The sequence below is a fragment of the Schistocerca gregaria genome, chromosome 2, assembly GCF_023897955.1.
Source record: "Schistocerca gregaria isolate iqSchGreg1 chromosome 2, iqSchGreg1.2, whole genome shotgun sequence".
NCBI classification, from domain to species: Eukaryota; Metazoa; Arthropoda; class Insecta; order Orthoptera; family Acrididae; genus Schistocerca; species Schistocerca gregaria.
This window is the reverse complement of record NC_064921.1, coordinates 755,729,783-755,755,630: the sequence shown is the minus strand read 5'-3', so window position 1 is coordinate 755,755,630 and position 25,848 is coordinate 755,729,783. Positions and strand designations below refer to the sequence as shown.

At 38.1% G+C, this 25,848-nt stretch overlaps 1 protein-coding gene across 3 annotated transcripts in view; it reads right to left on the bottom strand.

The window, feature by feature from the left end:
• Positions 1–3,999: 3,999 nt before the first annotated feature.
• LOC126334949 (wiskott-Aldrich syndrome protein family member 3) overlaps positions 4,000–25,848 on the bottom strand; it is a 254,690-nt gene continuing 232,841 nt past the window's right edge. For all 3 annotated transcript variants that reach the window (XM_049997692.1, XM_049997693.1, XM_049997695.1), the window contains exons 9-11: positions 23,003–23,483; positions 10,458–10,581; positions 4,000–6,890 (exon numbers count right to left, since the gene is read on the bottom strand). In XM_049997692.1, coding sequence (XP_049853649.1) covers positions 6,712–6,890; positions 10,458–10,581; positions 23,003–23,483 — 784 coding nt within the window. In that variant the 3' untranslated portion in view covers positions 4,000–6,711. The remainder of the gene's footprint in view (positions 6,891–10,457; positions 10,582–23,002; positions 23,484–25,848) is intronic.

Sequence of the window (25,848 nt, the reverse complement as noted above, 5' to 3'; positions counted from 1 at the left end):
CAACATTTCGACGGAATCCAAACTGATCCTCCCCGAGGTCTGCATCTACCAGTTTTTCCATTCGTCTGTAAAGAATTCGCGTTAGTATTTTGCAGCCGTGGCTTATTAAACTGATAGTTCGGTAATTTTCACATCTGTCAGCACCTGCTTTCTTTGGGATTGGAATTATTATATTCTTCTTGAAGTCTGAGGGTATTTCGCCTGTCTCATACATCTTGCTCACCAGCTGGTAGAGTTTTGTCATGACTGGCTCTCCCAAGGCCGTCAGTAGTTCTAATGGAATGTTGTCTACTCCGGGGGCCTTGTTTCGACTCAGGTTTTTCAGTGCTCTGTCAAACTCTTCACGCAGTATCATATCTCCCATTTCGTCTTCATCTACATCCTCTTCTATTTCCATAATATTGTCCTCAAGTACATCGCCCTTGTATAAACCTTCTATATACTCCTTCCACCTTTCTGCCTTCCCTTCTTTGCTTAGAACTGGGCTGCCATCTGAGCTCTTGATATTCATACACGTGGTTCTCTTCTCTCCAAAGGTCTCTTTAATTTTCCTGTAGGCAGTATCTATCTTACCCCTAGTGAGATAAGCTTCTACATCCTTACATTTGTCCTCTAGCCATCCCTGTTTAGCCATTTTGCACTTCCTGTCGATCTCATTTTTGAGACGTTTGTATTCCTTTTTGCCTGCTTCATTTACTGCATTTTTATATTTTCTCTTTTCATCAATTAAATTCAATATTTCTTCTGTTACCCAAGGATTTCTAGCAGCCCTCGTCTTTGTACCTACTTTATCCTCTGCTGCCTTCGCTACTACATCCCTCAGAGCTACCCATTCTTCTTCTACTGTATTTCTTTCCCCCATTCCTGTCAGTTGTTCCCTTATGCTCTCTTTGAAACTCTGTACAACCACTGGTTCTTTCAGTTTATCCAGGTTCCATCTCCTTAATTTCCCACATTTTTGCAGTTTCTTCAGTTTTAATCTACAGGTCATAACCAATAGATTGTGGTCAGAGTCCACGTCTGCCCCTGGAAATGTCTTACAACTTAAAACCTGGTTCCTAAATCTCTGTCTTACCATTATATAATCTATCTGATACCTTTTAGTATCTCCAGAGTTCTTCCACGTATACAACCTTCTTTCATGATTCTTAAACCAAGTGTTAGCTATGATTAAGTTGTGCTCTGTGCAAAATTCTACTAGGCGGCTTCCTCTTTCATTTCTTAGCCCCAATCCATATTCACCTACTATGTTTCCTTCTCTCCCTTTTCCTACACTCGAATTCCAGTCACCCATTACTATTAAATTTTCGTCTCCCTTCACTATCTGAATAATTTCTTTTATTTCATCGTACATTTCTTCAATTTCTTCATCATCTGCAGAGCTAGTTGGCATATAAACTTGTACTACTGTAGTAGGTGTGGGCTTCGTATCTATCTTGGCCACAATAATGCGTTCACTATGCTGTTTGTAGTAGCTTACCTGCATTCCTATTTTCCTATTCATTATTAAACCTACTCCTGCATTACCCCTATTTGATTTTGTGTTTATAACCCTGTAGTCACCTGACCAGAAGTCTTGTTCCTCCTGCCACCGAACTTCACTAATTCCCACTATATCTAACTTTAACCTATCCATTTCCCTTTTTAAATTTTCTAACCTACCTGCCCGATTAAGGGATCTGACATTCCACGCTCCGATCCGTAGAACGCCAGTTTTCTTTCTCCTGATAACGACATCCTCCTGAGTAGTCCCCGCCCGGAGATCCGAATGGGGGACTATTTTACCTCCGGAATATTTTACCCAAGAGGATGCCATCATCATTTAATCATACAGTAAAGCTGCATGTCCTCGGGAAAAATTACGGCTGTAGTTTCCCCTTGCTTTCAGCCGTTCGCAGTACCAGCACAGCAAGGCCGTTTTGGTTAATGTTGCAAGGCCAGATCAGTCAATCATCCAGACTGTTGCCCCTGCAACTACTGAAAAGGCTGCTGCCCCTCTTCAGGAACCACACGTTTGTCTGGCCTCTCAACAGATACCCCTCCGTTGTGGTTGCACCTACGGTACGGCCATCTGTATCGCTGAGGCACGCAAGCCTCCCCACCAACGGCAAGGTCCATGGTTCAGTAATCCACAGGCATTGAAACATTTCAAGAGTAAGTAAACAGAATATCCACATGTACTCTGGAGCCGATAACTCACACATCACACCAGATGTTCTGATTAGTTTATCTCCAAATGCATCAGAAAGTGTGAATTACAGAACACCATGTGAACAAACTTTTTTGTAGCAACCTAATCAGCAGTGTTACAACTTTTAAAGAAATGGGGGGGGGAGAGGGGAGATTTCTTGTTCATCTGTCAATTGACAATGGAAAATAGTTTTGTAGATAACTGAGTATGGCTCACAGTTGGGTGGATTTAAGGAGAAAATAAAAAAAATGTAGTAAAGAAATACAAATTACAGAATGAATGAGACTCAAAATAGAAGGAAGGAATTTACAGCTGACAGATGTGTGGTGCATACAAACACTCAACAGAATGCATTACTTACACTAGCTTTCAAGCTCTTGCTCTTTTTCTAGCACATTCATATTCACTCGTGCAGTGTGTGTGTGTGTGTGTGTGTGTGAATATGCACACTTTTGCTACAGAAAGAGTAAGTGCTCTAAAAGCTTTTGAAAATACAGCATTTTGTTGATTGTTCCTATTAGTCACATATCAGTCGGCTGTAGTTGAGTGGTTACCTTCCCCTTAGTATATGTATACAAGTCACATGCCTTACAGAAATTAGAAATTTGGCATCAACTAACCCCACACAGATGGTCTACAGCACAAATAGATTTGACAATGTTCCCCAGTTTTATTCAACTTTATCATGACTGTCATTGTGTATGATCATATTACATTTTTAAACAGAATAATACATCTATGGTGAGAAAGTATTGCAGTTTTGTCATGAAGGAAACTTTCGTGTTTATTATAAATAGATGTAGGGGCATCAAATGCATTTGTCAAAGACATTCTTTTGTTTCTTAAAGGGAAAAATGAAAATAATCCTAACATGAAGTTGTAATATATCTTTGAACACTGTGATTTGGAATGGGTAGACCTTGACCTCAGTTGGTTTTATAAAAAGCAGACTTCCCCATTCAGTTACTGCTAAAATGTATCAACAGTTATTGGTGGTGTATTTATTTGCAGAAATGATTCTGTTGATATATCTACAATATTGTCAAGACCATTTCTGCAAAATATTCAAATAATAATAATACGTCTTCCATAATTTTATAGCACAAACTGAGCTCTTTCAATTTCAGTCTAGCTGTAATTTCTTTTGTCAATATTTGTGCCATTAGTATATTTAATGTTCACTGCTGTAATTACTTCCTGCTACTGTACAGACTACCAAAGACATATCTCTCCGAAAATCTTCAATACAAGCTTAAAGATAATTTACACAGCAAGTATTTCAAAATCAGGAAACTGTACTTTAAGATATTCATATATGCACAGAGTTTGTATAAATGTTGCTCTGCGACCATATGAGGGTTGTTATCAGAGACAAGTGTGTGGTATTTACTTTAGGATATTACAATATAGCTCTCAAATCTATAGATCATTTTGTCAAAATAGACAATGAGGGTCCATCACACAATTTTTATGATGATTTCGTATACATCTTTTGTAACTAAATTTCTGAGGCATTTGTCAAATCTGAAAGTGAAAAAATTATTTGAATTGTAATCTTGGAACTGTGTTCTATGCAACATGTTTTTATGAAATATACTATTCACCCTAATAACAACACAGAAGTTATGTTGGCAGTGCACACAAATATTCTGAATTCCATACTATTCACAACTTAAAACAGAGCAATTAGGCCCTTACAAAGTTGTCAGCATATAAAGGTAAATGTGCATTACAGAAATGAATTACTTCCTGAACCTGTAACTGTGGTCATAAATTGTGGGAAAAAAAGAAGCAAATGAAAACTACTGTATCAGTAAAGAATATTTATTATTCTCGAGATGTATAAACATCACCATTAAAGAACTGTATGTTACAAACATTATCTCAATACTTTTATTCAACTGCCAAGCACAGACGCACCAGTGGCCACACTAATACTGCAATTACACCATGCAATATTCTGAATGTGTCTTTTACATTTGTTTTTCAAATCTGAAGATAAGTACAGGACATAACTCTTGAACGAGTAGATCACAATTAATAACATGGAAGTTTTATATTTTACTGCCAAACTATTGCAATGTGACGTGGCTGATACATTTTTAAAAAGATGGCAAGTTCACCAGGTACTGGAACAAATCCATATGCATTGGATGGAAGAGTTAAAAGCATAATACGAATAAGGGAAACAAGATAGTATATATAAAAAAATGGTAACTAAGCACCTGAGAATACCTAGATAAACAATCTCTGTAGCAGATGATAGCAATATATAATGAGAAAGACTTCAGCACGGCTGAGCATCAGGAAGTGAGTATGACCAGTTCTTCTTAGGTCAGAAAGTCAAAAATATATTCAGCTGGAATTATATCTACAACCTACAATTAAATAAATTATTTTGAGGAAAGCAGTAGAGATTTTTGTCACATATTGACTAATATGAATACAAGTGTCATTATTTGTAAGTTCACACCAAATTAATATCCAAAAAGAAACCTCAAATGTTCAAATCTTTTACTAACATGAATCAGCCAGTCAAAAGTAATTTTTTGTTTAGAAAAAGCATTTATGGTATATTCTTACAGTTCACTCAAACAGGAATACTTCACAAAAACCACACACACACACACACACACACACACACACACACACACACACACACACACACACATCAGCACATCTTACATTTCTTAATAATGTACATAATGCTTCAAAATGTCTTTTTACATTGTACAGAGTGTCTACTACTACAATCATTACAAAGTTCAGGAAAAGCACAATCCACAACTATTCATACATGCATTTTGTATTAATATAAGTATATAGCATATTTCATTACAACTGTTTTATGTAGCAGATAAAATCTAACGAAAGTCAGGAAAAATATTACTATACCTATTTTAATATTACAGTATTAATAGCACTGTTAACTTCTTATGAATTAAATTCCTTGGAAATTACAAACAAAATCTGAACACTGTACAAAGGAAGTAAATACAGGATAGTGGATACAACATCCACCTTTCTTTTATCAACTGTAAAATGCAGCACTGCCTGGCAGTGATGGTCTATGAGAAAGGAACAAAATTAACACCTACATCCAACCTTTGTTGGTTTCTATAACCACAATAAACCTACAAATACAAACTAAAAATCACAGCACATATGTGGTATTCAGAAACAGCATTTTACTTTGCTACAGCTGTTCTGAGTGATCCATGTTTTTTTGTTATTCACATGGTTTAATTGCATATTTCAATACAACAGTGTAGAACTTTGTGTAGTAGGACTACTCCACTGTGGGTGTTGAAATGGAGTTCCTTTCAGCACAGTCCATCACATCTGATGCTGCACTAGGCTGCTCTCATACACATGTAGAAAGCTGAACAAGCGAATGGTTCCATTTCTTTGATAGTTATCACTAAGCTTTAGAAACAATTTTGCACCTTTAGAGTCAACATGTACAATTTTTCCATTAAATAAAAAGGCAAAGTATTGTGCTTACTGGGCGGTTAGCACCACATAATGTACATACTCAACTACATTTCCTTCACAGATGTTAGAAAGCAATGCACATTAGTATATTTCTATGATATTTAAGGAAATATACTAAACATCCTGTTCTGAGCAAATGGATATATGCAATGGTACTGCTAATAATCAGTGGCTCTACAATCCATGCATCATCGACCAAGAACAATGCTGTACAGCCACTGGAGATTGTGACAAGAGAAAACATTGTGTTTTCAGTTTTCAAATGTCACCGTTCTTTGCTAAATGTCTTGGATGCCTTTCCAGTTTGTGAATATCACTATTCAGCTCTGGGGAGTGAACTAAAACCCGCACTTGCATAAATTATTTATCCAAATGAACCGTGTTGGGTTGAACTATGATAGATCATACATTGACTGTTCATTTATTCCTGAATATTTTTCTTACTGTTAGGAACTACACAAGCATTAATCCAGCACTCAATATGGATTCAATGAAGAAAGGAGCTGAAGCAGTCTTTAACATTTCATGTCAATCTGTTTCACTTGTTATCACAATTATGATGGTCATTTATTTATTTCTCTTTATTTGATGAACAAACAAAAGTGAACACAATGACTCTTTTGGTTATTTTATTTTTTAAATTAATAGGGAGGACCCGATTCTCTACATCCAATGAAGAAACTTTGTATTTTCAAGACTAAGCAGTTTATTTTGAATTTTTAATTGTGCACCTGCCAGTTTATCATAAACCTGAAAATTTGTAAAATATTCAGTTCCTCATAAAATTGATGATCTTCAGAATATTAGTACAGGCTCTTGAGAAATCTTCAGCAAATTTTACTTGTACATTCTTCAAAAGAGCGCAGTCAGCCAAGCTATTACACTCCACAGAGTGCTGGCCTCTGTACCACATGGTGATATCACTTGTCGGTGACTGCTGGAGCCGTTTCAGCGGGTGAAGGAGGAGGTGGCACCTGTGGTGGATCCTCCTGGCGGTAAGACTGACCACTGTCAGTCCGCCGATGTCACGCACTCGTCTCTTGATCACCCCAACCCTCGCTGTCATATTCACTCTCTGACGCAGAGTCAGAGTCCGAAAATTCTACAGCAACTCGCCGTGCAAGGATCGATGCTACATCATGGAGAGCATTGACCCGCTCTACCTCCTTCTGTTCAATTTTCTCCACTTTGCGCAATTTGATCCCTGAAAAAATTAGCATAAATTCAAATAAGTGTTAAGGCAGTCCAAACTCTAACATATCACGTCTTACACAGAATGTAATATGTAATTACTGCAACAGGTTATCAGTATCTGAATACCAGTCTCCTAATACAAAATACAATAACTTCTTCCTTAATATTTCTTCATATGGGACATATCTTTCACTAGTACATTAATCCTTTGTGAACAAGTGGGTGAGTACACTAAAGTACAAAGCAAAGAGGTCAAAAGATTGTGGAATCACAACATATTGTGTCATGTGCTGGGGAGAAAATGTTTCTGGACAACTCTGAAAACAGTTGCTCATCATGACTAAAGATCATTTTAATTCTGAATAGTATGATAGGAAGCCTGTAATTGAAGAGTGAAGTGCAAATTTACAGTTGTAGACACATACAGACAATGACAAGTATTTTAAGAAGCTGGTCAAAATCCAGCACAAGTTAAACTATAACAATACAAGGTGTGAGAATAGCTGGCCAGTACTTGCCATAAAAACTGAAGAAGGCGACCATGGTGAAGAAATGGGATCTAGAGAAGATAAGACCCAACAAAGAACAAATTACAGAGATGCTGTCACTCGAGTTTCTAAACACATTACAAGACAAAAAACCATCAGATAATGCCAATGAGTACTGGAATCTGCTGAAAAAAGAATCATTAAAACAGGACAACAAAATATAGGACGTGTGAAGGGAAAAGAGCAAAAAACCATGGGTCACACAAGAAATTATTTCGAAAATGTAGGAGAGAAGAAAATTTAAACACAAGAACACTGAAGATGCAAGAAAGATGCATCAAAGGTTAAATAATGAACTGCGAAGAGAAACAGAGCAGACTAGGAAGAAATGGCTGAAAGAGGAATGTGACACAATTGAAGAACTGGACAGGAAGGGAAGATATTAGTTACTATACAACAGAGTAAAGACTATGACAAGGGATCAAATAGAGCAGGAAGTGCCACTATGGAAATTTTGAGTAAAGACAAAGAGGTAGTGTACAAAGATCGTGATGATGGCCTCTAGAGATGGGAAGAATCTTTAGAAGAGCTATATGACAAAGACTTCAAACCAGAAACTGTGGAACTTTAATCACTCATCAGTGTAAGTGATGACGAAAAAGCAACAACCATCATAATGGAAGAAGAAAAATCTGGCATAACTGCAATGAAAAATGGCAAAGTGGTAGGTACAAACACGATACCGGGAAAATATTAAAATGCTTGAATCAAGACGGAATAAAAGAAATATTGAGATTATGTAACAAAATATATTTGACAGTGGTGAATGGCCTGAGGACTTTCTGACAACAGTAATGATTCCATTACTGAAATGACAAGGAACCAAGAAATGCAGTGAACACAGGACAATCGGCCTCATTTCACATGCAGCCAAAGCGATGGTAAGAATAATTAGTAAGAGACTTTAAAAAGTAATGGAGGAGAATCTTGGTGAGGAGCAGTTTGGCTTGAGATGGAATATAAGCATCAGAGATGCAATAGGGCTCCTACAAATCTTGAGAGAAAGGTTTATTGAAAAAGGAAGAGACATATATATGTGCTTCATCGATCTAGTAAATGCATTTGACAATATGGTTTGGGACAAGCTGGTGACTATAATGAGGGAAAAGAGAGAGGACTGGAAAACCAGAAGACTTGTAAACTCATTATATCTTAACCAAAAAGCCTCAGTTAAAGTGAGAGGAGAAAGTATAAACTGGATTGGATTAGGAAAAGGAGTAAGACAAGGATGCTGTTTATCACCTACCCTTTTCAACCTCTACTTGCGAAAAATGACTGACCAATGCTCATTAGATGACAAAGGAGTAGAAATTGGAGGAAGAAGAGTAGGGTGTTTGAGGTTTGCTGATGACATGGTCCTTCTAGCCACAGGGGAAAAAAGAATTACAGGATTTGGTGGACAACATTGAAGCTAACAGAAAAAGTTATGGAATGAAAATTAACACAAAGAAAACAAAAGTATTGGCACTATGAGGAATAAAGAAATAATTATGCTCAATGGAGAAATATTAGAACAGGTGCAAAATTTTAATTATCTTGGAAGCAGAATGTACACCAACTTGAAGTGCACCACAGAAATTAAAACAAGGATAGCAATGGCAAAAGATGCATTTTATAAGAAAAGGAGAATTTTCTGCAGCAGTCTGGACAGAGAACTCAGGAAGAGACTCATAAAATGTTGTATGGAGTTTTGTTCTATATGGTGCTGAAACATGGATTTTGAGGAAGAAAGAGTGGATGCTTTCGAGATGTCAAAATGGTGGAGGATGGAAAGAATAAGTTGGATGGACAGAGTAAAAAATGGAAAGGTACTGAGAAGAGTGGGAGAGAAAAGGCAGTTACTAGATGTAATAAAAAAGAAATTGGATTGGGCATATATTAAGAAAGAATGATGACAAAGGTTTTAGAAGGTTATGTAGAAGGGAAGGAAGATATTTCAGATACTGGATAACGTGATGGACAGTACAACATACAGCAGCCTTAAGAAGGAAGCAATGGATCGCAGAAAATGGAGGCACAAAGGACCTGCTAATATAGCAGAAAACATGATGATGATTATTTGCCATAAGGCAGCAAATTTCCAGTCTGAGGACTATCAGTCCCTTTCTTATGGAAGAAAAGGGATACGTTGCATAAGGTTAGAAATGAAAGGACTAATAGGTCTGGGAGCTAGGATTGTTTTTTATTATTTTCTGTGTGCACTGATGGTACCAGAATTTCATCTTATGAAAACGTTCCTGACGTTACCTAATTTTATAACATCTAGTATCTTGAAACTTCCTGCCAGATTAAGACTGTGTGCCAGACTGAGACTCTAACTCAGGACCTTTGCTTTCCGCAGGGAAGTGCTCTACCAACTGAGCTACCCAAGCATGACCCATGCCTCGTCCTCACAGCTTTACTTCTGCCAGTTGTGCTTGGATAGCTCAGTTGGTAGAGCACTTACCCGCGACAGGCAAAGGTCCCGAGTTCGAGTCTCGATCTGGCACACAGTTTTAATCTGCCAGGAAGTTTCATATCAGCGCACACTCCGCTGTAGAGTGAAAATTTCAATCTCGTATCTTATACATAACTTCAAAGTGTATACTACTTGTATAAGACTAAATTTTATCTGGTCCTCTATCAATGGCAACATCAGTCAAAAAATCAACTCTTAAAATGAAGTTGATCATGTGACACCAGGAAGAACTTTTTTCTCATCCAGTCAAACACTTTCGATTAAAGAGAGAGAGAGAGAGAGAGAGAGAGAGAGAGAGAGAGAGAGAGAGAGAGAGTGTAGCAACTATCATTTTCATAATATTGTTACAGTCCACCCTGGATTATCCACCGTTTTATTTTGGGGTTTCTTTTTCCAGTACAATATGCTTTTTTTATGAATTCTATCCAAAAACAAAACATAATGAATGAATGAGATGGTTCTCTTGAAGCACTAGTAAAGAAATTTTCCAGTGCAGTAACAAATATGTGTGATTACCAAACAAACAAAACTGTCAATAATTAAACTCATACCTGTCAGTAACTATACTCACCATCTCTAATAGCTTTGAGGAGATCACTTCTTGGGTCACATTCAGGAGCAACATTTGGATTTTTTGCGCGGATCTGATTTTCAGCTTTAGGTGGCGACATCTTGGGTGGTGATGTGGAAATAATCTACAAAGTTACACATTATTAAATAGTAACAATCATCAAAATGACAGTGAACAGAATGTGTGTGAACTGTGGTTGAATACGTCATATGTATGTCTTTTTTTTGTGTCTGCAAAAGAAACAAATGAGATGTACTCTTTTCAAGTAGAGACTAAATTTAATGATAGAAAGAAGAGTTCACAAAATAATCATGAAACAAAAAAAAGAATTAAAGTTCACTGTGGTTCTAATTGCACCTATCTCTTGAAAATTTGTTAGTTTCAACTTATATTTTAATTATAATTAAGTTATAAAAATCCTTCCCATTCTAATATGTTATCTGAAGCTATGAAGAGAATTATTTAAAAATAAACACAGGATACAACACCAATACAGCTCTAAACATTTCCGAGGTAGAATGGCGAACAAAAATGAAATATAATACGCACTTAAGGAGTAGGGGAACAGTATTTCCACTCAATGCCATCTCTCAGCATAGGTAGCAGCATTTGGTGACCAGTTCAGCCTCATCAAAGCCACACACTGCACAGAATGCACAAAGCATGTCTGTAGGAGTGGTAGGGTTAAAAAACATTGCTAGTTTTTTCCTAATTAGACTTCAGAGAAATCAGTTTGAACATGTATTTCTTTAATGTTAGTATTTTTTTCAACATCTAGCTCTCTTTGAAGACCTAACTAGACTGGCTCACTAATGAGGACTAGATGGTGACTAGCCTGAAAATTAAATCTTATGGTTCAGGCAGCCAGATGTATAATTCAGCACACTGATCATAATTATGCAAAATTATTATGATTAACAATGTTACCAAGGGGAAGCGCCCTTATTAGCAATTTTTAAATGGTAAAAATGTTCTTAATTTTTCAAACATATTTATGCAATACCAGTCAAGCCACAGAGATTTAGAAACCGTAACAGACAATGATGCTAATCTTTCATTTTGGTAACTGTGATATCACACATACCAAGAGTATCACGAATGAATGAATGAATGAAAATAGCCTGTGTTGTCTCATTAAGGGTAAAGGCCTCTTAAAAGTAGGGGTAGCTGCTTTTAAAAACACTTGTGGTGAGCTAGTCCGCTTAAGAGGGTAATGCTTTTAATGCACACAACACATGGAATTACACTATCACTTTGTTCTAGTTCTTTCCACTCCTTTCTATTTTTTACCATGCTGGTCCACTGTATACCTGCTTGTTTTCTGAGTAAATCTGACCATTTGTGTCTTTGTCTTCCTGGGAGTCTCTTGCTGACATGGGTCCCATATGGTAGCTCATGTCATCTGTCGTCTTGCAACCTCATCACATGGCCACTCCATTTCCATCTGATCTTCACAGCCTGTTCTGCTATGTCTATTGTTGCTGACATCTTGTCTATTGATATGGTTGCTATTCTGTACTTCAGAGAGGTGTCTAGGATCTTCCTCTGCATTTTCCTTTGGCACATCTGTACAGTGCTTCTCTCTTTGGCTTTGAGAGCTCATGTCTGACATCCATCTAATAACACTGGAAAAACGCAGCTTTCAAGTGCCTCCATTTTGAGCCTCCTATTCAAGGCAATATTAATTTTTAAGGTCCAGAAAGATTTCCAAGCTAAGGAAACTATTTGTTTTATTTCTTTTTCCCATTTTGTTGATAAATGAAATTATTTGGCCTTGGTATATGTATTGTGATGAATACATTAGTTCCGTTTCTTCAAGATATATTGGGTTTTCTAATCCATTTGTCATTACTTGACTTTTAGATTTGTTCATTGAGAGTCCTGCCATCTTACTTTGTGTTTTAAGCCCCTGGAGCATTGATTGCAATTCCCTTGCAGTTTTGGGGAAGAGGACTATGTTGTCAGCAAACCTCAAATTTGTTAGTCTCTTGCCGTTGTGGCATATTCTGTCTTTCTTATCCCACTTTAGTTTCCTGAATATATTCTCCAGTATGCAGGTAAATAGTTTTGGGGAGATGGGATCCCCTTGTCTAACTCTTCTTTCCATGTGGAAAGGTTGGCCTGTCTTTTTGGTTTTAACTCTAGCAAAGCTGTGGTTTTGAATGTTTCGTAGTAATTGGAGGTATTTTGCTTCTACTCCTTGATTTCTTAGTGCCTGAAGTATGTTTGGGTGTTTGATGGTATCAAATGCTTTGCTGTATCAACAAAAGCAAGGTTTATTTTGAGATGGCGATCTTCCAATTTTCCCGTTATCTGATTAATGGTTTGAATGTGGTCCACTGTGCTAAATCCTTTGTGGAATCCTGCTTGTTCTGAGGGCTGGCTCTCGTGTAGTGTTTTTGTCAGTTGCCTTGTTAGTATTTTTGTGAACAATTTATATAGGTTAGACATCAGGCTTATGGGTCTATAATTGTTCACGTCACCTTTTTGTGCAAAACTATAATCTTACTTTTTCCTACTGATCGGAAAGGTCTTCAGTTTGTATGATTTTGTTGAACACTTCCATGATGATTGGTGTTAGGAGATCTTGGGCTTCTTTAAGAGCTCATTGTGTATGTTGTCTTCTCCAGGTGACTTTCCATTTTTCAATTCAGTGACAGTTATTCTAATCTCACTGTGTATTATAGTGGGTATGGTTTCAGTGGTGTCTGGGTCTGGATTGACAGTGTTTTAGTCTGTCGCTCTGTTTGGCAGAGAACTTGTGTATATTGCTTTATAAAATTCCACTGCTGATTTGATTATATCCTCTCTTGTGTTTATATGTTATCCCGCCTGATTCTCCGTTCCTAGTATCCATTGTTTCCAGCCCTGAGCACTTATCCTTGCTTTTCTAATTAATTTGTTTGTTTGTTCTAGTATTTGTCTCGTTGTTGCTGATCGATCCTTGTGGATATCTATCTTTCCATATTTCCCTTTTTGTTATTTTGTCTAGTTTTGGGTATTCTTCTTTATTCCCGTCTGAAATATATGTACCTATTATCACTGTCGATCTGTGGTTAATTAGCTGTATGCTACTCTGACTTAATTTGCTTTGACTTTTCTTCATTTGCTCATCTTTACTAGTGTCCTAGTGGGCTTCGTATATGCATTTTTCTAGTGCGTTATACATTTCTTGAGTGTTCTGTTTTCTATTGATATTTGCTTGTTGTAGTTGCTTGTGTAGTTCTTGTTTAAATTTGTCTCTGTTCAGCTTTTCTATTTCTGGTTTGCCTGCTTTTCCTGCGTTTCTTTGGAAATTTTATATTTGTCCACACCATTCTATTGGTCTGCGCTAAATTTTAATTGTGAGGTTATGTGGATGTTGTTTATTATGTTTTGTTTGTACATTAGAATGTAATCTATTTTGTTCTTTGTCTTGCCATCTGGTGGGCGCCAACTCCATCTTAAGTTTTGATTTCTAGCACCAAGTCCATCTTAGGTTATGATTTTTCCTGAAGAAGGTGTTGGTTATTTTCAGTTCATGTTCTTGAGCAAGTTGTACCATTCTTTCTCCTCTCCTGTTCCTTGTTCCAAAGCCATGTGGTACAACTGATCTTCATCGTTTTTATGTACCATGCAAATCTAAAATGAATATATCACTGAAGATGGAATAAAAGTAACACATTACCAAAGCACTAAACAGATGAAATCTCAGAAATGGGCCCCCATCCTCTCCACTGGGCTGCAAAAATAATATATTCCCTGTTGCATTTCCCACAGCATCAAGAAAGAGTACATGTGAATAGCTGTGTTTCATTATGCTCACCCATTCTGAGGACACTGAGCAAATACCAGTTGTATAAATTTCCATTTATAGTAAAAGCATCAGTTGGAACTCAACTTATGGACCCAATTTTTCTCAGTATCTAGCAGCAAGCTCTACTTATAGTGGAATCAAATGACGGTATGAAGAATTTTATCAATAAAGTAATAAAACTTCCTGCTGTGATTGGTCTAAGGCACACAGTTACCACTCTCCAGCTTTCACTAGGGGCTGAGACTACTTTCTTGTCAGTGCAAATTCATACACCTGACTAGCTTTATCCACAGAACAAGCAAATTGTTAAGGCAGTAAATTTCCCAATTGATGTTTTAATTTGCCAAGATGTGTTTTGTTAACCATTATAGTACAATGGGCCTGCCATTAACCTCTGACTTGTCAAAGTCATATTGGAGTCCTGGTCCCAAATACTGTAGTTGGGACTAGGATCGTGCTCCAATAATGGATATTTCTGCGAGACTGTAAACTTACTCGAGATTTGCCTGCAGTAAGTGTGTAAAGCAGATACCATCATTTTTTGGAGGTTTAGGTACCATTGATTTGCTATGTAGTATTGAGAAAAGCTTTAAATTGTTTTGAGAAAGGTGTTACCTACTTGAACATGTTCCTTTGTTTGATCATCACTAGGTAAACATTAAATAAAAGTATGGAAGATACACACTGATTGTAGTAATTTCTTTACTTTTGTTATAATTGCTACTTCACTTCTCACGAGAAATGAAGTAGCTGTTATAACAGAATTATCAGTTTATTGTGGAAAGAGTAATACACAGTTGAAAAGTTTACAAATGCCATGCCTGTTGCCCGTTTTCATTTTATTTGAAAATGATACAATGTATTTCTTTCATTGCAGAAACCAGTCAGCTATAGGACAAGGAGAAGTTTATCATAGCTGTCAGTCAGCCTAATGTCAGAATCTCTATGGAAAAATATACCACTAAATGTTCCATCATCATTAGCTTCTCTGCTTGGTTTCAGAATAGCAAGCACTTTCATCTTCCTCCAAGTGCTGGGCAGTTGGCATGTTTCGACACATGTTCTGAATAATTTAAACTCAAATGTTTCACTTTAGGCCCAAAATGTCCAAATTTGTTTAAGGATATCATTTACTCTTGAAACGTTCCATGTTTTACATATGTGGATGAATTTGTTCAACTTGTCCATGATAAATGTTTGATTTAGCACTGATGCAGCCTCTCATTTGTCTGACTTACACATTGGGCTTTATCCTAAATGTTGCCATGGAGCTCACTGTTTTTAAAAAACTGGGATACCATTTCATTTCCTCAAACAGGTAGATGACCTACAAGTTATACGAGATCATTCTTCAGGTGTCTCACAAGATACATTTGACATTGCTTCTGCCAAAGTAACATTCATTCATTAGTTTGATTCTGGCACTTTGCTTCCAATCTAAAATGTTTGGGTTAGTCTCAGTTTCAATTGTCATTTGCCAAGGGCTACACATCTAACAAAAGTATATATGTTCACAAAATTTTCACTGATTTGGAGAGAGTAGGGGCATTTCACAGACTGCTTCCTGCCCATAGCTTTTCTTAATGCTTTCTCAGATCACAAAGCACTATTTTCACCATAAAACTGCACTGTGCCTTGTTGACCTAGTTATGCAGGGCACCTTCAAGACCCTCAAAAGAAAGAAATAAACTTGCTTCTTCGCCATGCCCACACCATCTAGCAATTGTTTAACAACAGTCTACTAACAAATATGTCGAAAAATTTTGGACCAAGTATCCATATTTTACAGATAAATATAGAGTGATTATCGAAAGTGAAATGCGAGTTCCTAAGCAAACTAGCCATTGTTCTTAACAACAGTATCTTAGCTCTCCAAGAATCCCATAGGATACAAAATGATAGGATACCTGCCATCATCAGTATATGGCTCTATCATATGTAAGAAATAGCAGCTTTCATATTAAGGGAGTGAGTTTCCAGGAGATAATTGGCATTGAAGTAATCAATGTGGAGCTAATGAGCTTAACTGTTGTTTCAGTGTACGAACAATTGAAAGTCCAGTGGCCCCCTCCAGTCTTACCCCCTGTACCTCAGCCATGTATATACTTAGATGATTTCAACAGCTATCACACAACCTGGGGTTATAAAGACAGTGATGATAATGGAGAGAAACTAGCAGAATAGATAAAAGGAGAAAAGCTCTTATCCTGATCAGTGCTTCTCTCCACTGATGAAAACACATCTCCTTTGAGTCATACAAGAAAGTCGTAAAAAGCTTTCCAATGAGCGAATACCACCCTACAATAATCATTGGAGTGTTTCAGATACCTATCACGAATTCCATTAACAAGGCAAGCTAGAACTTCAGGAAAGATAACTGGGATCGGAATGCTCAGGAGGTCAATAGCAACTTACGTTCGACAGCCCGAAAAGTGGAGAACTATACGAGATTTATGGGAGTCGTCAATGGGGCAGCCAAATGCTATGTATCAAAAGGGCTCAGGAAACATTACGTCCCTTGCTGGAATGACGCAATAGAAAAGATGTGTGCAGATTACCAACAGAATGAAAAAGCTGAGACACCTAAAGGAACACTAGAACAGCTAAATGAAGTAGGAAAGTGGAAACAGATGCACTTTACTTCCAGTTTAAATTTCATTCATTGAAGTAGAAAGGGGTGGATGTTACTGAGAAATATAGCACTGCAACCATCATTTGCAAACAACAACCGAAGCTAATGCTATCAGAACTAGCATTACACATCAAATGAAGAGCTGAGAAGGTCTCTGCTGATTCAACCACCAAAGAAATGATAAAGGGTGAACTAAATGAAGTCAACAGCTACCTTCATGATACCACCACCTTATCAGGCCCCTTTGATGAAAGAGAGAGGTAAAGTTCTCAAAACACTGAAAATGAAGAAAGCAGGAGGACAGGTTGGCATCTTCTCTGAATTTATAAAACATATTGGGAAACATGGTAGAACTTAGCTGAAAAGATTCTACAATGATATACTCGAGACTGAAGAAGTGCCTCAACAATTCAAGATAGCATACACTAGCAAGCCTCAAGCCCAGAAAGCCATTTGTTGACCCCTCAAGTTACAGGCCATTTGCACTGCTCAGTGTGTTCTTCAAACTACTTGAATGACTTGTCCTTCACAGAATTCAATACCGTGAAACCCCTATTTTACATTTTCGTGTCATACAAACTTAAATAATGCAAAGTTCAGGAGAATGTTAACCCCCCTAAAATTTGAGCAAAAAACATACGTAACTGGCATTTATGATTAAAAACCACAATCCTCTCCTATACTTTGTCTAAAATCTATCTAAGTGAAGGAAAATATTGTACAACACAATGTTTCTGCAGTAATTTGTGGTGGTAAATTTTATCAGTTCTTAAAAAAAACACAGATGTTCAACAGCAAGTAAAAACTAATAAAAAATTGAAATTTTTATCTGGGCACAAGGTAATTGAGCCATTTTCTAACATGCTAATTTGAGCGATCATCCTTTGTGCTCACCCAGATAAAAGTAAAAACTGATGAATATGTTTAATTAAGCCAAAAACATCACAGCAGGTAAGTGATTAAACTATAAGCACAAACTCTGACATCTGCTTAATGAAACACCATTGCTGTTACTGTTTAATGCTTGTCTTATGAGCCACACTTCATATGCCCACCACCATTATAGTGTCATTTTAGGCTTGACGAGAGAGAAAGATGTGAAAAAATGAGTTTATTTCCGCAACTGACATTACAAGCTTATTACAGTTGTCTTAATGAATTTCTGAATATTGTGTAAAATGAAAATTTCAAAGAAAGTTATGGTTCATGAAAGTTCACTTCATTGCTGTCATTCTTTATGATCTACAGTGTGTAGTGCAAAGTATATTTATAGAGTAGAATATGTAGTTGTTGGAACTGTATCAAGTCAGATTTGAACACCAGTCTTTAAAATGTGCTATCGCGAAACCCTTGCTCTATTTCTGTGTGACATCTCTGTCATAACACATCATCTGGATGGTAAGTATATTTTCAGCTCTTCACAAAATGCTTTCACCCTTACCTGCTCCCCGTCACTGAAGGGCCGCTCCCTCTCTTCACACATCCAGTAGGTGAGCTCATTTTATGTTTGTTAGGGTGGTGTGGTGGCTGTATTCACTATTGCATGACTTAACAAGTCACCAGCCAATATGAGTTCACTAGCCAGAAACTGGCAACACTTCCCCTATTATGACCAAGCATATTCTTGGAGACTCAGTGTCTGAATTTAAAAAGTTGGTGAGTATGCAAAGAGATGAGACTGAGTTTTAAGTGGCACAAGATTGAAGTTCCACTGTATACCTCCAACATATCAGGCTGGGTTCAGAAGGCAGCACAGCTGCTGTGAATAGGTTCTAGCCTTGACATCCTACATTGAGGATGGATTCATCTATGTCTATACTCTGCAAACCAGAGTGAGATGCACGGCATAGTGCATGTCCCATTGAACCAGTTATTAGGGTTTCTTCTCTTCCATTAACATATGGAGCATAGGAAGAATTATTTTTTGAATGCCTCTATGCATGCATAAATTATTCTAACGTCACTCTCATGATTGCTCTGGGAGTGTTACGTAGGAGGTTGTAGCACATCTCTAGAGTAATCATTTAGAGCTGTTTCTTGAAACTTTGTTAGTATACTTTCTCAGGATAGTTCACATCTGTCTTCAATAGTCCGCCAGTTCAGTTCCTTCAGTATCTCTGTGACACTTTCCCGTGGATTCAACAAACCTGTTACCATTCATGCGGCCCTTCTCTGTATCCGTTCAATTTTTCAAATTAAACCTATGTACCTATTTTGTAAGGGTCCTATGCACCTGAGCAATATTCTAGATGGTTCTGAGTGCTTCGTAAGCAATCTCTTTTGTAGACTGATTGCATTTCCCCAGTATTCTACCAATAACTAAAGTCTACTACCTGCTTTATCCATCACTAAATCTAAGTGATCATTTCATTTCACATCCATACAAAATGTTACACTTAGATGCTTGTATAAGGAGGCTGATTCCAGCAGTGACTCATTGACAGTCACAGCATATTATGTCTTTTCATTTTGTGGGATGCAAAAGTTTTCATTTCTGAACATTCAGAGCAAGCTGCCAATCTCTGAACCATGTTGAAATCTTCCGACTGAATATTTTTGCAGCTTCTCTCAGGCATCACCTCATTATAGATAACTGCACCATATGCAAAAAGCCTGTTTCTACTATTAATATTGTCTGCAAGGTCATTAACATACAATATTAAAGCAAGGGTCCCAACAGACTTCCCTGGGACATACTCATAGTTACTTTTACATCTACAGTTGACTCTCCATCCAAGATAACATTCTGTGTCCTCCCTACCAAAAAGTTCTCAATTCAGACACAAATTTCATTTGATACCCCATATGATCATACTTTTGACAACAAGCATAGGTGTGGTACTGAGTCAAATGCTTTTCAGAAAACAAGAAACACTACATCTACTTGGCTGCTTTGATCCAAAGCTTTCAGTATGTTATGAGAAAAACGTGAGTTGGGTTTCACATGATCGATGTTTTTGAAATCCATGCTGGTTGGTACTGAGGAGGTCATTCTGTTCAAGATACCTCATTATGTTTGAGTTCAGAGTATGTTCCAAGATTCTGCAATAAACTGATGTCAAGTATATTTGACGATAGTTTTGTGGATCACCTCTACTACACTTCTTATAGATGGGTGTGACTTGTACCTTTTTCCAGGAACTGGGCATGGTTTTTTGTTCAAGCAATGTATGATAGATTATAGTTACAAAGGGGGGGGGGACTAACTTAGCCGCAAATTCAGTATAGAATCTGACGGATGCTGTCGTGCCCTGGAGCTTTGTTCAGTTTTAACAATTTCAGCTGTTTCCCAAACCACTGACACTAATACAAAATTTGCTCTTCTTTTCAGTTGTACAAGGGTTAAATTGTGGCAATTCTCCTGGGTTTTTCATTGTAAAGAAAAATTTGAAAACTATGTTAAGCATTTCGGCTTTTGCTTTGCTACCCTCAATATCAGTTCCCGTCTGATTTGCGAAGGACCATATGCTAACTTTGGTGCCACTAACAGCCCATAACATGACCAGAATTTCTTTGAATTTTGTGGAATGTCATTTGACAATATTCTGCTATGGCAGTCATTGAAGGCAGCGTGCATTGCTCTCTTGACAGCCAAATGTGTTTCATTCAGCATCTCTGTATTTATAGGCCTACATTTTGTTTTATACCTATTATACAGTAATATCTGTTTCTTTAGAAGTTTCCAGAAGAAACCAGAGACATCTGTAGCCTTTGAAATAGGTTAACCAACTGTTACTTCAAGGTTAGCGTTGGACAAAAGTAGCGACTGTCCAGCATGTTATGGGCTTCCCCAAGGATCTGTCCTAGTACCCTGGCTCTTCAACCTGTGTAGCAGGGACATGCCAAACACTACTAGCAAAACGTTTTGCTGGACCAGTTTCCTTATCACAGCCATACTAACCAGCACACTCAAGGAAGGAGACACTATATTGTCTACAGACTAAGAAAATCTCAGCGCATATTACAAAGCATGGAGATTCCAACCAAATGCAACCAAGACAGAAGTCTACATATTTCACTTAAGCAACAGAACAGCAAACCAACAGCCCAATGTAAATTTCTGCCAACAGAGGATTAGACAATTTCCAGCCTGAATACCTTTGTGTCCTACTTGATAAGTAGTTAATATATAAAAATTCCTGGAAAAACCTAGCTAAAAGCTGAAGACTCAAAATAAAATCACAATGAAACTGGCTGGCACAACCTGGGATGCTGAAGCTTTCCATCTATGGACTGGAGCTCTGACAGTAGTACACCTAGTAACTGAATACTGTGACCCAGTATGCCAACACATACAAGGAAACTAGACATACATTTGAACGAATCCATGAGAATGGAAAAAACCAACAAGAAGTTTGACTGAAAGAAGAGTGGTGCAGGAGATGAAATGCTGCAACAACAAATCATCAACGTGTTTAAGATCCCCGTGCCAGTCTATCAGGATTTGATCTGAAAAGGAGTGAACACAACTGATAAGAACTGGTCACCCTAGGTGCAATGCTTCAATGCACAAGTGGGGATGCCGAGATTCTCCAGCCCGTAATTGCGGGGCCCAACAACAAACCATTCAGCATACTGTCAGAGACTGTCCTCTGAGAAAGCAGCATCCCGGACCATTCAGTGATTTTTGTTAATGCCACTCCCTCTGCTATCAACTGTCTTCATTCAACAAGTGTAAATCTGGCTAAATGTATCTGTTTTAATTAAAAGTCCTAATTTTATAATTTAAATGTCCTCCTTTTAGTGTTATTCAATTATTAACTTTATGGATTTTAACATATTAGCTTTGTGCCTAAATCCTTAAATGTATAATTGTAAGCACTATGCATTTCTCAATATTTGCTGTTGTCACTATTCGATAAATAATAGATAAATAAACTACAGTCTTTAACAAGAAGCTTAGTTCTGTAGGAAACATTAGGAGACAAATAGGAATTACAAAGAACATCGAGGAAGTGTGAGGTAAAATTATGGAAGACAGACTTTCATGCAGGCTGTCTGTGCCTGTATTTTTACTGGCATCAGCCCCAAATAGTTGAAAAGGTATGCATCAGAAAGTTGAACACCTGTTGCATAGTTTTAAGACTACTGTTTGATGTGGAATTTTGGTGCCATTTTTGACTAAACTAAATGTTTTGGGCGTGATGTCTAGGATATCACTCTGACTGAAGATAATGCTAATTACAAAAATTGTGATTTTGTTCCTTTGTAGTCCTTCCCTATCTGGATCTGATCACATCAACATCTTGGACCATGTTCGGCACTAATGATATATTGTGTTTCTTTTTGTATTCAGCATTTTTTCATACTTTTTCAGTGAGCTGCTTTGCATTATTATTCTTTTTCTTCTTCCCTCCACCATCCCAAACTCCAGCACTTCACTGGCATTTTTGCGTAATTAAAGGAAAGCACCACAGCAATAAACAAACTCTGCTGCAACAAATTTTATCGCATCCTATATAAGAGGGACCATTAACATACTACCCATGCAGGTTAATAGCCACCACCAAAATATGGCTTCAACTTAAACTAGACTCGCTCAGTTGGAGAATATCCTGCATAGTAGAATGGTTGACTTCAAGGACAGCTTCACACAATTTCCCATTTGGATCCTGCTTTTACTGTGCTGTGCTCTTGTGTATTTTTTTTATCTCCCTCTATTGTGTAAATTTAAATATGGACTATGAACATTTGCTCAGCTGCTGGTGAGAAAAATCTTTAGCTTTTGCGTTAATGCCAAACGTGGAAAAACGACTGATTACAATGTCTAAATTTCCAAATTAAAAGTAGCTAGTTAGTCACATGAATATCTCCCAATAGGGAGTTAAATTTTTCTTTATCATAAGTTTATCCAGACAATATTACAACTAGAAACCATAAACCGTACAAAAATTAGCCCAACATTAACGAGAGTAAAGCCCTCGCAATACTATTACTATATAGTTTTTATATGCACCAACCAAACTTCCAGGAACATTTACTTCACAAAGCACAGAATTATGATTTAGAAATAATTAATTACAGGGGAGAATCAATAAATAAACAGACAACTCTTACAAATATTTGAGTCTAAGCCAATTTACACAGTTTCACACGTTACAACTTTTTGATACATACCTGTTGTTTATTCGGAGACTTCCCAATGTCACCATTTGGCAGGGGTGGTGAGTTGGGAGGCGGAGGGGCAGGAGTTGTCACTGGTGGTGGAGAGATTGGGCCATTTGGTAACCCATTAGAAGTAGCAATAACAGGCGGAGGAGGTGGTGGGGGCGGGGGTGGTGGCACATCGCACGGTGAAGGAGGTCGCATCGGAAGTAGTGGTGGTGGGGGAGACGGGACAGGAGGGGCTGGTTGTAACTGTCTATCAGGTGAAGGTGGTGGGGGTGGCAAATCTGATGGTGGCCGTTCTGGTGAAACTGCCCGCTGCAATGCAGGACTGTCCGGAACACTCTCGCCTCCAGACAATGGGCCTGCACTTGGGGGTGGTGATAATGGGACATCCACTGGAGGTGGTGGAGGTGGAGGCAATGTCTCACGCCCTGTGCTTGTGCTGCGGCCACGTGTTGGCGTATTTGTAGCGGATGACACAGTTGGTGTACTGAAAAAGAAACAAAAGTTGCTTTATTGATAAAACAAATTACTCGTTATTTAACTGCTGTATATTGTATGATTAAGAAATGTAACTTAAATTTAATAGAAACAGAGTATCTCAATATTTACATAACAAGCAGTCAGATGAAGATTAGTAATGAATGTAAGAACAATTTAACTTTGGAGAGCAGGACTAATACGCACAAACTGAAAACATTATTTATATGAAATTTCAGCCAGTGGTTAAGCTATTCTGTGTTTAACTACATCATTTTGTGTTTAATGGTAATATAAAACAGACCACTCAAAGTTTCACATACTCAAGAACAAACTGTTACAACAGATGCTAAATAATTTTAATCATCATGAAAACTCGATGTAGAAAGCGAAGCCACTGTGTGATGTCATAAAATTTATCAGATTCAATTCAGGACAAATGTTTCTCGCATAAGGACTGTGTATACAAGAAAGCAAAGCCTTCATTGCAATGGAATTCAAAGGAACTGCAACCAGAGGAAAGTTAACAGTCATATAAATGAAAGTGGTTCCTGGTAGATGCAGGTGTTGTGGATGCATTTAAGTTCAAGGAACAAGTACAACCGACCACCAACCACCATATCATTCTCTTCACATCCCATCTCTCACCCACACTGAAGTTATTTTCTTCAAGTGATCAGGCTACATCATAGTAAGAGCCATCCCTCTTCTAACTTCATAAAAAGAATGACAAGTAAACACTCTCTCTCTCTCTCTCTCTCTCTCTCTCTCTCTCTCTCTCTCTCTCTCTCTCTCTCTCTCTCTCTCTCTCTGTGTGTGTGTGTGTGTGTGTGTGTGTGTGTGTGTGTGTGTGTGTGAGACGGCGCCACATTTCTTTGTTGTGGGTGAACACACACATCCTGCTATGACATTTCCCAGGTGCTGTGGACATGTGTACATGCGCCATGTGTGTTTTCCTACAGTGCTATGGACGTCTGTGGGCGTCCCGAGCTCCCGATCACTCTCTGCTGTTGAATGGTTACTTCCATGTCTCAAAAAATAAATAAATAAATTTCAATGCCTTGAATCATTTACGAGATATGATGGTTTTTATGGCCACATGATTTGCAATGCCTTATGATGTGAATGTGCATGTTGTGTGCGATCGTCCATCCACTGGATGTAAAACCCTAACTAGAATGAAACAATGGAAAACCCAGGATGGAATGTAACAATACCAGAGAAGGGAAGTTGGTACTCATCATATAGCGGAGATGCCGAGTCATGACAGGCACAACAAAAAGATTCACACAATTATAGCTTTCGGCCATTAAGGCCTCTGTCAGCAGTACACACACACACACACACACACACACACACACACACACACAGTTGGTACTCATCATATAGCGGAGATGCCGAGTCATGACAGGCACAACAAAAAGATTCACACAATTATAGCTTTCGGCCATTAAGGCCTCTGTCAGCAGTACACACACACACACACACACACACACACACACACACACACACACACACACACACACACACACCTTCTACATGTTTCCGAAAGTCCATAAACCCAACCCCCCAGGATGCCCCATTGTCGCCGGTTACTGAGTCACCACTGAGAGAATCTCTGCTCTCATAGACCAACACCTTCAACCTATTACCCGGAACCTATCCTCCTATATAAAAGATACCAACCATTTCTTTGACCGACTCTCCACAGCTCCTGTCCCTATACCACACAGTGCCCTGCTCGTCACTACTGATGCCACCTCCCTGTACACTAACATTCCTAATACCCATAGCCTTACCACTATTGAACAATACCTTTCTAGATGCCCTATGGATTCCAAACCAACAACCTCCTTTCTTGTCTCCATGGCCAACTATATCCTCACCCCCAATTACTTCTCCTTTAAAGACATTACCTACAAACAAAGTCACGGTACGGCTATGGGCACCTGCACGGCGCCATTCTACGCTAACCTATTCATGGGCCATCTAGAGGAATCCTCCTTACCCAGAATCCTAAACCCCTCACCTGGTTCAGATTCACTGATGACATCCTTGCTATCTGGATTGAAGGTGAGGACACCTTATTCACATTCCTCCAGAACCTCAACAACTTCTCCCACATTGGCTTCACCTGGTCCTAGTCAACCCACAAGCGACCTTCCTAAATGCTGACCTCCACCTCAGAGATGGCTACATCAGTACCTCCGTCCATATCAAACCTACTAACCACCAGCAATACCTCCACTTCGACAGCTGCCACCCATTCCATACCAAGAAGTCCCTTCGGTACAGCCTAGCCACCAATGGTCGTCGCATCTGCAGTGACGAGCAGTCCCTCTCAAAATACACCGATGGTCTCACTGAAGCCTTCA